The sequence below is a fragment of the Arabidopsis thaliana genome (genome assembly GCF_000001735.4).
Source record: "Arabidopsis thaliana chromosome 1 sequence".
Taxonomy (NCBI): Eukaryota; Viridiplantae; Streptophyta; class Magnoliopsida; order Brassicales; family Brassicaceae; genus Arabidopsis; species Arabidopsis thaliana.
Window position 1 is genome coordinate 19,308,301 of NC_003070.9, and position 13,022 is coordinate 19,321,322.

At 33.4% G+C, this 13,022-nt stretch overlaps 3 protein-coding genes across 3 annotated transcripts; 1 reads left to right on the plus strand and 2 right to left on the minus strand.

Moving 5' to 3' along the window:
- Window positions 1-1,873: 1,873 nt before the first annotated feature.
- IQD27 (IQ-domain 27) lies at window positions 1,874-3,383 on the plus strand (the record flags this gene model as incomplete). The annotated part of the gene is made up of 3 exons (NM_104077.2): window positions 1,874-2,396; window positions 2,588-2,788; window positions 2,871-3,383. The coding sequence occupies exons 1-3, from the start codon at window positions 2,055-2,057 to the stop codon at window positions 3,381-3,383; spliced, it is 1,056 nt and encodes a 351-aa protein (NP_175608.1). The 5' UTR covers window positions 1,874-2,054.
- ABO5 (ABA Overly-Sensitive 5) lies at window positions 3,166-5,895 on the minus strand. The gene is made up of 2 exons (NM_001333520.1): window positions 5,087-5,895; window positions 3,166-4,980 (listed from the first exon to the last, which is right to left on the minus strand). Exons 1-2 carry the CDS (start codon window positions 5,843-5,845, stop codon window positions 3,778-3,780), a joined length of 1,962 nt encoding a protein of 653 aa, NP_001319203.1. The 5' UTR covers window positions 5,846-5,895; the 3' UTR covers window positions 3,166-3,777.
- A 346-nt stretch (window positions 5,896-6,241) lies between these two features.
- AT1G51970 (B3 domain protein) lies at window positions 6,242-6,616 on the minus strand (the record flags this gene model as incomplete). The annotated part of the gene is made up of 1 exon (NM_104078.2): window positions 6,242-6,616. The coding sequence occupies one exon, from the start codon at window positions 6,614-6,616 to the stop codon at window positions 6,242-6,244; it is 375 nt and encodes a 124-aa protein (NP_175609.1).
- Window positions 6,617-13,022: the final 6,406 nt, after the last annotated feature.

The following is a 13,022-nucleotide window of genomic DNA, read 5'->3' on the forward strand; positions in this document are numbered from 1 at the left end:
AAAAGAAACCTGATGCGGAAGAAACTTCGAATTCTAAAGGAAAAATGTCCAATGGCAAAGCCCAAGTTAAAGAAAAGGAGACTTAATAGTTAATACTAATTAAAGGTCATTGTTTGCTGTAGAAAAGCCTTAATCAGAATGGGTAAAAGAATTGATGTTGTCGAGAAACACTAGTCCACAGGGATATGAGATATGGAGTTGTTAGAAACTTCGAATTCTAAGGTATGCTTTTGTAGTGACATGCCATTCTAAATTCGAATGAAACTAGAGTTTCACATCGGTCTATAAAAGGAGAGATCGGGGAGAAGATAAGTCATATCCAACATCAATACCTAAGGAAACCGACGTTTAGTAGCGCTACCACTTTGTATTTACAAGACAGTTCAGATTCTTGTTTGAAATCAAGTTCCAAGTAACTAACTTAATGTGAAACTGTTCGTTTTCAATAAGTTAACTTTACTGAATGTAATGGTTGAATGATAAATAAATAGATAAATAAATATTCCAAATAAGAAAATATATTTCAATAAGCATTTTAACATTTAAAAGATATTTATCTTAATGTTGAAGATTTTTTCTGAAAGATATAAAATTAATTTTCTTTAATTATTGAGTTTACTTTGGTAAAAAATAATTTGATTTCATTTTATGTTCACAAACTTAAAATATTGTGTTATAAACAGAAATTTTGTATTTGGAAAAAATCGAGTAGTATAGTGAACAAATCTTTAAGAGATGAATTTTCACAAGTTTGGTCACATACATAATAAAGTTGGTGTGTGTGTATGTGTTAGTATTGAAAATGTGTAATCCATTTAATTGAGTCATTGCCATTATTGGAGATACTTTGGTCAAATGTCTATACTGGTAATAATACCAAAAAATTCAAATAAAAACGTTCAATTACCCCATTTTAACCGATCAATCAGTGCATTGATTATGTTTTAGCTATTAAGAAGGAAAAAATCTTCTCTTAATCAGCGTTCTTAATTAAATCGAGTTATAGAGTGAAATGTGACATTCTTTATTCGGTGACTCTTAACACATTAAGGCACTATTTGTTTTCTTATTTCTGTGAGAAACAAATTTTGTAGGAGGCAGAGAAACCACTTTTGTCATTTGCAGGCGAGTGCTACTTTTAATTTATTTATTTAATCGTTTTTTAAGTGTAATTAACATTTCTGTTTTACTCTTTTGTCGATTCTTTGTCTGCAGATTGTTGTTCCATAACGTTTGGTTTCACGATGTTTTCCTCTTTTTTCCATTGTATTTGAAGAAGTTTATGGATTGTGTTAAAAAGAATCCAATAAAAAATAATTATAATTTTTTTTGATATGTCTCTCCATGACATCATGTTTTGTCTTCTAATTCAGGTTTCACGAGGCTTTTGTCAGATTTTTTTCTTCTGTATTTTGAACCTTCCTTCTTTATTTTGTTCAAACCATGATCTTCTTTTTCTTCAAAACAATATTTTTTGCCAACATTTATTTACTAGCCAAATCTTTCACACTGTGATATGTTTTGTCTTTACTATCATCCTCTACTCGAATAAATTATCAATTTATCGAGCTTGTTTTTCTGTTTATCTAATGATAAAATATACTGTATGATTTTATTTTAAATTAATAGGAATATAGGATAATGATTCTTACTTTTTTATATATAGACTGATAACAAGTATTGTCAGTTCATTGCTGTTCAATTTTTTCTGTTTATCTAATGATTACAGTGTAAGAAAAATAATATATTTATCCATTTTGGTCATAGTAATACTCTTCTTTTAGCTAGATTCATATCAACGCTCTATAGTAAAATGTTTTGGATTTTTGTGAGGAAATATAACCAAAGACAAAATGAAATTTTTAACAAGTGATAGAAACAAAGTTTGAAAGTAAATAAAATTTCAAATTAAATGCAATGAAGTTTTGTTTTTTTCTCTCTGCATACAAAACGTTTCTTTTTGGGTTATACGTGAATTTCTCATTCTTTAACATTTCGAATCGTCACATCGCAGACTACCAAAACAAAAGTGTTCTTGATTCTTCCAAATCGAGATGGGCAGAGCAGCAAGATGGTTTAAGGGCATGTTTGGCACGAAGAAGAGTAAAGATAGAAGCCACGTTTCCGGCGGAGACTCCGTCAAAGGCGGCGACCATTCCGGCGACTTCAATGTTCCTAGGGACTCTGTTTTGTTGGGAACTATTTTGACGGATACAGAGAAAGATCAGAACAAGAACGCAATTGCGGTTGCAACCGCTACGGCCACTGCCGCAGACGCAGCGGTTTCGGCGGCTGTGGTTAGACTGACAAGTGAAGGAAGAGCGGGAGATATCATCATCACGAAGGAGGAGCGGTGGGCTGCGGTCAAAATACAAAAAGTCTTCAGGGGCTCTTTGGTAATTTTTGCATCTTCAAAATGTTCTAAAATTTTGGCAAATGGTTTTGTTAAGTTCGAATTTTTGGTTATGATACAGTTTGAACGTTTTTCTTCATAGATTACAGTTTTAGCAAATGTGAATCATTAAAAGTGGAATAGTTGGTTTGAAAACAATTGTCAATTTCATTTTTTTTTTGGTTTTATGGTTAGGCGAGGAAAGCATTAAGAGCTTTGAAAGGTATAGTGAAGCTACAAGCATTAGTGAGAGGATACTTAGTAAGGAAACGCGCGGCCGCAATGTTGCAGAGCATACAAACTTTGATCAGAGTCCAAACCGCTATGCGATCAAAACGCATCAATCGCAGCCTCAACAAAGAGTACAACAACATGTTTCAACCTCGACAATCCTTTGTAAAGAACTATTCTCATTTCCATTGGCTCTCTTTTTTTCTTTAAGCCAAAACAAGACTTAAAGTGTGTCCTCTGTTTGTAGGATAAGTTTGATGAAGCAACGTTCGATGACAGAAGAACAAAGATTGTAGAGAAGGACGATAGATACATGAGAAGATCAAGTTCAAGATCAAGATCTAGACAAGTGCACAATGTTGTTTCAATGTCTGACTATGAAGGCGATTTTGTTTACAAAGGGAATGATTTGGAGTTGTGTTTCTCGGATGAGAAGTGGAAGTTTGCTACCGCGCAGAACACGCCGAGATTATTGCATCACCATTCTGCTAATAATCGCTATTATGTAATGCAGTCTCCAGCTAAGAGTGTTGGTGGAAAGGCTTTGTGTGACTATGAAAGCAGTGTGAGTACTCCTGGCTACATGGAGAAAACTAAGTCCTTTAAGGCAAAAGTGCGTTCACACAGCGCACCGCGCCAGCGATCTGAGAGGCAGAGGTTGTCGCTAGATGAAGTTATGGCCTCTAAGAGTAGCGTTAGCGGTGTGAGTATGTCGCATCAGCATCCACCACGCCATTCTTGTTCCTGTGATCCGCTTTAACTTAACTTCCATGGATAAATTTTACCATTTTTAATCTTCCTTTCCTTTTGTTGGCAAATGTAACCTTGTTCTCTGAAGTTCTAATGTCACTAATTTAAGAACAAGCAAACATCAAGCAGTTCTAATTTCTTCTGAAAACTCATCAATCTAAAGATAACATTACAATAGCCGTAAGAGTAAAAACCTTCAAACACCAATGTGTTATTCTCCTGTTTCAAAATTTTCAGTTTCGAGTACTAGTTCGCACAAACTTGAAAGCGCAGATTATAATACTAACCTGATCATCAAACAGAGCAATACGGAGAAGACATGATTTTTGAATAGCGCATTAGAAACTCAAGATTATGCAGTTTTCATTCTTCACTTAAGGATCATTCTCACACTATTTTACTGACTACAAAGGGCTGACAACCCACCCCGTTATCGGATTCTTCCTACGGATACGAGATTTTCCATGAGAGACAGACTGCAACCGTTCAAGCACAGTGTAGGTAATGGAATCCGGTGTGAGTCCTTGCTGTTTCATCTTTGAGTATAGATCAACTGCTTCTGCGGTTCTCCCGTTCTTCTCTAGACAATCAAGCAAAATGTTGTACGTTACAATGTTTGGTTGACACCCTTTAACAAGCATCTCTTCGAACAAACTATACGCCATTTCGACTCTCTCTGTTTTCCCAAAACATTCCATCAGAGTGCTGTATGTGACCACATCAGGGTTTAATCCTTTTTCTTGCATCTCCTTGAATCTCACATGGGCTTCATCAACATCACCGTTCTTCCCCAAACAATTAATCAAAGAGTTGTAAGAAATAATGTCGGGTTTACAATCACTCCTCTCAAGCTCCTCAAATATGTTAATAGCCTCATCAACTTCTCCTACCCGGCCAAAACTAGCGATAAGTATATTATAGGTGAATATATCCGGAGAAGGACCGTCCTTTTTCATTTTCTCAAAGAGATCATGAATATGAGATATTTGCTTTAGCTTCCCGAGCGCCGAGAACACAGTGTTATACATCATAGTATCAGTTACCACACCTTTCTCATGAATCTTGCTCAACATCTCTATCGCTTCAATGGTTTTACCCGCACCACACAAACTCTCAAGCATCGACATGTAACTATCTCTCTCTCCTTTCACAGGGAAGCTCCACATATCACAAAACAGCCTGTGAGCCTCACTTACATGCCCTAACTTGCTCAACGTTCTAACCAAATAAGAATATATCCCCTGAGTCATATACCTTTTCGAAATCTCCACAACTCCATCTAACCTCACAAGCTGACCTTCAGCAACTAAAAGATTCAAAAGAAGACTATACGTATACTCATTCGGCCGACAACCCGTTTCCACCATTCTAGAGAAAACCTGAATCGCCTTATCAACCATTTTGCCTTTCGCAAGAACTTGCATCAAAGTATTATAACCAACAACATTAAGCGTAAGCCCTTCAGTAATCATCTCATTAAATAAACCAACAGCTTCATCACACTTCCCAATCCTCCCCATAGTCCTGATCATAATCGTGTAAGTATACTCATCTCTTCTACAATGCCTCTTCTTCATATCTTCAAAAACTTGACAAGCCTGATCAATCTGACAAAAGGCTGCACACAATTATACATAAAAACCAAAACTTTACTTAAGAGAGTTAGTTCTATGAGTGAAAAAACAAGTGAGAGCTCTCTCAAAAAGCAAGTACCTTTTCATCTTTAGCTAAAGCATCAAGCAACATATTGTAAGCAAAGATGTCAAGTTTATGTCCTCCTCTTCTAATCTCACAATACACATCAAAAGCTTTAGAATAATCACGAGATCTTAAGTAAGCTTGAAGGAGACACTTGTAAGTGAAAGAGTTCATCTTTAAATCCCATTTCTTCACCAATCTTAAACACATTTGTAAATCTTCCGTGTTACCAAAGAAACCTATTAAGATATTCACAGTTGATATGTTTCCATGGACGTTTGATTTCACCATGGAATCGAGAATCGAACGAACACGATCGAATCTGTCTGGAAGATTTGACCTTGAGAGGATTAAGATGATACGATTGTAAAGGAAAGGGTCATTTTGTGAGTAAGGGCAAAGAGAAGGGACTAATTTGAAAAATTCCACGGCGAGGAGAGGTGAATTTAGGGATTTGAGAATCTCTGAAGCTTCGTCGGGTGTGAGTGAGAGTGAGAGAGAAGAGAGGTAATCAGAGAGATCAGAGAAAGCATCGGAGAGATTAGAGGCTCCGGTGATGAGATTTGTGGCTCGGCAGATTAGATGACGGCGAGGTAGAGGGTAGCCACGTACGTCGGCGGGAAGAGGATTAGGAAGAGAAACTTCGGCGGAGAGAGATCGGCCGGAGGGAGATGATGAAGTGACTTTGGCGACATACTTTGTGGCATAGTGACGTCGGTTAGGTCTGGTGATTGTATTGACGGAGTTGAAGAAACGGCGGCGGAGAAGCTTCATTTTGCGGCGGAGAAGGATACGAGTTCTCTCTTCAGTTGAATTGAAACTCGAGAGGTAAAGGAGATGAATCTTTTCGTTTAAATGGGCCTTAAAATTGATTAGAGCATTGAAATTAATGGGCCTTACAAAAACGATTTGTTTTATTTTGTAACATGTTGGATTTTTTTTTCTTTTTCTTTCATTGTTCTATTGAGAGAAGTTGAGATATTTAGTTCACATCATAAATTTTGCAAATTGTTTTAGGTGAGATTGCTATAGATTGGTTGTTTTTTTTGTTCTTTTTGCAAGTTGTTTCGAATAATTATGATGACTATAACTTAAAAAAGAAATAAAATACTGTAATTAAAATTTAAAACCCCTAAATAAATATCTTCTGTGATAGTTGAAAAGAGAAAACTAGTTAATATGGTGAAATAAAAATCTTCGAGACCACTTATCCCACATAAGTCCAATTTCATCGTCTGGTTTGTAACATTTAGCTTTAACCATATTGTACCATCCTCCTCTGAACATACAGTTGCCTCTGCACTTGACCAGTGTTAATGTGTAATCATCAGATTCAGGACCTTCCTCTATAATATGGACTTTCACTTCAACACCGTTTCCCAAATTCTTGACCAAACCACGTTCCATCTGCCGAATTATTTTTTCAAAATCTTGTTTAGGTAGAATAATAAAACCATTATTAAGATCACTCTCGGTTAAATTCTTCTTTAGAACCCATGGATCATATGGAGCTAAACCCAATTCCAAATCGAGTTCTTGAGCCATCCCTGCTAAAATATAGGAATCTTAATTATTCATTTGTGAATGTTAATAGTGAGATTGAGAAATAAAGATCATACCTATGTTTTATATATAGTTTTCCGATCAAAATAGTCTTTCCTTTTTCAGTTGTTACGCTTTTTAGTACTTTTCCGTTTAAGAAGTTTACATTTTTGTCATCCTACAGGTGTTTCAAACATTTTGCTCAAACTTTACAATCTTTTGTTTTCTTTATACGAATGTTACCGACTTACCGTTTATGTTTATATGTACACAAATCGTTTTACATTACTACAAAAATTATAGTTTTACAATTTCTATTTTTTTCTCGTCCAAAAACGCTTTGGTACGATTCATGTGGAAGTTTTACATTTCTTTTTTACACGTCTCGTTCTTGAATAAAAACAAATTAATAATTAGCAAAAACTTCGTTTACATCCAAAATAATTGACACACGGTTCTAGTACCATTGATGTTGTTTGCGGTACACGTAATAAAATATTATTTAGTGGAATACAAATACTATTGACTTGAAAAATGGAGAGAGACATGCTTAGGTATCCAATGTGTTGGAAATTGATCCTATACTTAACCCTACTTGAGAGATGAGATCAAGAGAAGAGTGGAGAAGATGATAAGAGACTGCAACAAAGAAAGAAGAAGAGATCGTAGAAGATGAAGATGTACAAGAGAGAGCTTTGTCGTAAGAAGAAGAAGAACTGAAGAAGTACAAAGAAGAAAGACACAAATGGGCCATGTGTTATATGTTAAGCCCAAATGTTAAGTGGGCTGTCTTGTGTGGTGTTAAGACAAAACAATTAAGCTAAGTAGGTTAAAAGTAGTACAGTATAAATATGCTTTGTAATGAATCTAGACAAGCTAAGGAAATTAAGAAGAAAAAGATTAAGCGGCAGATAAAGAGAGATTCCAACCCAATGATCTCCATGCTAATTGGCCAATAATTTTCCTATTTTTTTAGGTGTGGAGCTGAAGTTTCTTCTTTCGTTTTTTAGATGTAATTAGGCGTTTTAGTTTTACGAATGACTAACAACGCTAGTAACAAACTTTGAGATTCGCTTATAAGATAATCACATATGCGTGTTTAGTCTCAAAGGAACAAAACTTGGACCTTATTTTATCCATAGTTTGCCTTGGCTGGAACAATATCTCAAACCAAGGATGGTCAGTGGTAATTCTGCACCAATCAAGTCAATCGATCACTATGGAAATCCAAATCTATAGGTGATCAAACTTCTTGGGAAGAACTAACACTCTATGGATTCCCATCTAAGAAATGCCAAAAAGAGAAAGTGAGACGAACAATTTGTTGCAATGTGTGCAGGAACAAGCTCTAATAACTAATTATTTATTGGAATTAAAATAAATAAATAAAAGTAAATATTTCTCGTCAGAATTTTTGTCAAAATTTTCCCGCCAAAATTTTTTTTGTCAAAAACTTTTCGTAAAACAATTCTCGCCAAATTTCTTTTTGTCAAAATTTTCCTGTCAAAAATATTCAGTAAGACAACTACAAAATTCGGGTAGGATTTCACGTAATTCACGAATGCTTTCACAAATAAAAATTTCGTGAAACCTTTCCTAAATTTAGTGAAATCCTTCCTAAATTTCGTAGAATCCTTTCTAAATTTCAGAAAATGATTATTTGAAAGATTCCACGAAATTCAAGAATAATTCTACAAATGTCACGAAGGGTTTCACAAAAAAAATATGTTCTAAATTTCGTGAAACCCTTCCTGAATTACTTAGAATCTTTCCTAAATTTTGTAATATGCGTCTTGAATTTTTTTTTTAGGCGGAATTTTTTTGACAAAAATTATTTTTGGGGAAAAATATTTTCGGGTTTTTTTTTGACGAAAAAATATTGTAGGGAATTTTTTTGCGGGAATATATTGTCGGGAATTTTTGGTAATGAATTTTTTGGGTATTTATGAATTGTTTTAGTCATTAATTTTAATAATTAAATAGAAAATAATTATTTGAGTGCTATTTGTGTCTAAAAAACTTTTTAATGCAAATTTTGTCCAAAAAACTTAAAAGTGTGCTATTTGTGGGAATTTCTTTTATTTATATTTAAAATTTAATTAAAGTTTTGAGTGCTATTTGTGAAATTTTTCAAAATAGATGCTATTTTTTGAAGAAAAACGTTTTAGTGCTATTTTTGTCAATCTCTTTTTTTTTTACCGTAATTCTTCGTTTCAAAGAATTGTGTCTAACTATCCCAACTTGTTGTCTTGGATTTGCAAAAAATGGTTCAAAATATTGTAATTATTCATCATAACTATATCCAAATATATAAATATATTGGCAAAATTAAAAAGAATTTGATCTATCTTTAATAAAACATAAGGAAAAAATAATAAAGAAAAAGAGAAAAAACCATAATGAAAACAAACCATTTTAAAAGTAGCTCATAATTTCAATTAAATAGAAATTACAATATACTTTAAAATATATATATATATATATATATATAATATATAAACATATTTTTAAACATTCTTTTTAATTTATATGTAATATTGTTAAGAACTTAAGAGTTTTGAGTTTACTATATGATGAAGATATAAATAACATCAAAGCATCAAACTTGAAGGAGAAATCATTGTTGGCGAATACGAAATCGTTCTTTGTCTAAAAAAAGACACTTGATCTTGACGATTTCTAATACTTGAAAAATAGGCCGCCGCTAGACCAAGCATCCAAAACTTTTCATGTAACTGGTTGGTTATTATAACTTCAATATTAATAAAATATATTTTCTCCCATTTTTCGGTAGGATATTCTTGGTGTAAACTCCAAACGACCAAATTTAAACATTCTAGCACATCCGATAGACACAAACGTTCATTTAGATTCCACATTTCTATACTAGTAGCATATTTGGTGTCAAACTCTGGTAATACTATCCATCGAAATTCTTCAGTGTGAAGATCGATAGCTAATACTTGGTAAGATGTTTGCTTAAGCTTCTTCAATGTCAACCAAAAGAGGGATCCGTTTGCGTAGACTGATGTTTGCTCATCGCAGAAGATGCAATGATGTAAATTATAAAAACCAGCGTCTCTTTGCTCACCATTATCAAGGGATGGAACCTTGGCCATGAAATAATGGTCATAATTTTTATTTCTTGAATATATCAAAATCACCTTATATGATTTTGTAACAATATCTTTGCCAAATCCAGCAAGAAACGGCATTCTCTTCACTAATCCACCTTCATGATAAAATTACATTTGATAAATAAGTATATAACAAATTACTATGTGACAATTGAAATGCAATTCTATAATCAACCGTAGAACAAGAAAGTTGACGAACCAAATAGGTTATAATGCAAGACTGATTGAGAAAGTTGTCTCCATGGTTTATCGGCCACTGTGGGGGTAAAGCAACTAAGAGTAAATGACCATTGCGTAAATTCGGGAGAAAGTTTCATGTGTTCTTTAGTTGTCGGATTGATCAAGTAAATGTACTTAAAATCTTCATGGATCCGAAGCAAGACCAATCCATCACAAGATCCCAATACTTGAATAGTTTTGTTTTGAGATTCGTCAACTGGATCATCAGAAAAAGTGTAGTAACTAGAAGAAGGACACTTTTTTCCGTTGTTGTGATCATCTCTAGAAAAAGTCTCTAAAAGAAAAGTTATTGAGTTTGAATCTTCTTCAACAAAATTCGCTGAAAAATGTTGAGCAATATAAAAAAATTTTACATTAGGGGTTGATAAGCCTGTACGAATGAGTCGTTTGTGGGAAAAGTAGGTTGATTTGATTATCGATCTCCATTTTTTTGATAAGACTTTGAATCTAGCCAGTGATGCTGTTGGAAGATGTTGAAAGATCTCTTCAACTATATTCTCTGGTATAATTATTGTCTTGGAATTATTATGTTTATCATTCTCCATTCTTTTTCAACGATGATGATTCTTGGAGTCGGTTTGTATATCTCTATATATAAAGAAAATTATGATCTAATCTTGGATTTTTAACTTTAGATTTAACATTAATTGTAGCAAACGAGATAGAACACTATTAATTTATTTTAGAATAATAAAGAGTAAATAAATAAACATGTATTTGTATATGCTATAACCTTTAAATAATAAATGTTGATTAATATATGTATATGTTACTCCTAAAAATAATGAAAATAAAATGAGACAGATTATGATTAAATATACTTTCATTTAATTTTCTTTAGCAATTAATCCCTTAGAATTAATTGTTTGATAACTAGTCTGTAATTTATTTTGAACCTTGCTAGATTTTAAAATTTCATCTAGATTAACTAGATTACGACATTAACTAGATTATACCAAAATTTCTTGAAAAAGGTTTGATATCTACTTTTTTATCCTAATTAACTAGATTATGACATTTCAGATGTGCAATAGACCGTAAACCGTGGTATACAACGATGCATGTCTCCTCTGTTCTTTAACACTTAATAACCTTCAACAATGCAACACTCTAAAGTTTTAACACTGCATAATGATGGTTCAAACTCCGTGGAGTTTGGAAAAGCATATAAAATCCGTTTTATTCTTTGATGCACAAGCGCCATAGAAAAAATAGAAGCATGCCTAAGAGGATGCCATTGCATTGGCTACACACTTTTCAGTGTCATGCAACTGCAAACTCTATTGCCAGGGATATAGCAACAACATACAATGAACCATTCTGTTTTTCAAGTATGTCATTTAAGCATATATCTCCTGTTTCCTTGAAGGGCCTGGTCTCTGCGCTAGTCATGTCACAGGGAGCAGATGATGCATAGAATTGATCAGTTTCCCAAGCTATTATTCGCCTAAAAGAAGGATCAACTATCACTGCAGCATTTACAAGCTGAAAAGTACGTTAGAAAGTGTATAAACAATGGGATATATTGTTATCAAAATGCAGATAAGAGCGATAAAAGAAATCATCAAGAAGTGGGATTATTCTAGAACGACTAAAGCTTAGATAATAAAAAGACAAGAAAGATAATTTAGAGTCTTTTGGTTACAAAAGGTATCAAGAAACCAAAATCTAACAAAAGACATGGAGCTTACTAGGTTGGGGGATGAAATGAAGTTGGCCATATGTTACTCTGTTCTTCTCACTCTTCTTTGAATAATGCAGCATATTTGCATACCTATTAGAATTATAGCAGAAATATGAAATTCAACTGAAAATATAAATGAATGAGCAAAACAGGGGAAAATGCACATTTTATTCCTCAAGTATTTGCAATCAACACATTTATTCCTCAAGTATCGTATGCACAATATTTTTGAACTTATGGTTGACTTAACAACTTTGACCTAAAATAGTTAACCTTTACCAAAAAATATTAAATGAATCGATAAACAACTTAATAAACTCAGAAAATTATCAAATTAAAATCTAAAACTCCTAATAGCTAAATTTCTATATGTTTAATTTTTGTTTATATTAAAAAGAACTCGCAACTTAATTTTGGTCAATCTCTACTTCTTCTCGAAACTTCCACTACCACAAAGCACCACACCTTCCGGCCAACTCAAACAAGAGAAACGACAGTGTTTCAACTGATGGGGTTTAATGAAGCAAACACGATAATGGGCCTGACAACAAAAAAGCCCATAAATCAGACGACATCGCCGACAACAGGTACCTTGTAGATGTCCAATAGTTAGTTTACGGCTTCATTTTCTTCTCTTTTTTTTTTTTTTAGGGCTTCATCTTTATCACACGTCGTTGCATTGTAAATGGTCATCTTTTAAGTTTTAACCATAGGAAAGTATCTTTTGTTTCTTAAGTTTTGGTATCTAAGATCTGTATTTACTGATATTGATTGCTTTAGGATTTGAAATCGGATAGTTAAATGAGTCTTCGGGGAGAAGACTCTTTGTTGCATAGTTATGTAACTTAAACTTCAGGTTGCAACTTAAAACAGTAACATTACAATTTGCAGCAATTGGCATGCACTTTCTGTTCTCTTCTTTATCAATTTTCCCATCCTTTTATATCTCAAATTTTAACCATACAGGCTGAGAAAATCATTTATTCGAATTCAATTTGGCTACTTAGAGAAAAAAAAAAGTTTCATCGACTCTACCGATCTATCACGTTATTAAATTTTACATCTGAATTGATCGATGAAAGATTATTATTTATAGTACATAACAAAGATTAACGTACGACAATAGAAATGGATTCAAATAATCCCAATAAGAGATATATACTCGAGAGACAACATTATTATTTTGCATAATTAAAGATTAATGAACGGACAATAGAAATATATGAGACGAACAATGACACTAAACTCTTCAGATCTCACGTTGAAGATTTAATCAAGGTTAGTCTAGGTGAGTAGCAGATCAAGTAGCGCTTTGTGATCAAGATCGTTAAACATCCATCGGCTCGAG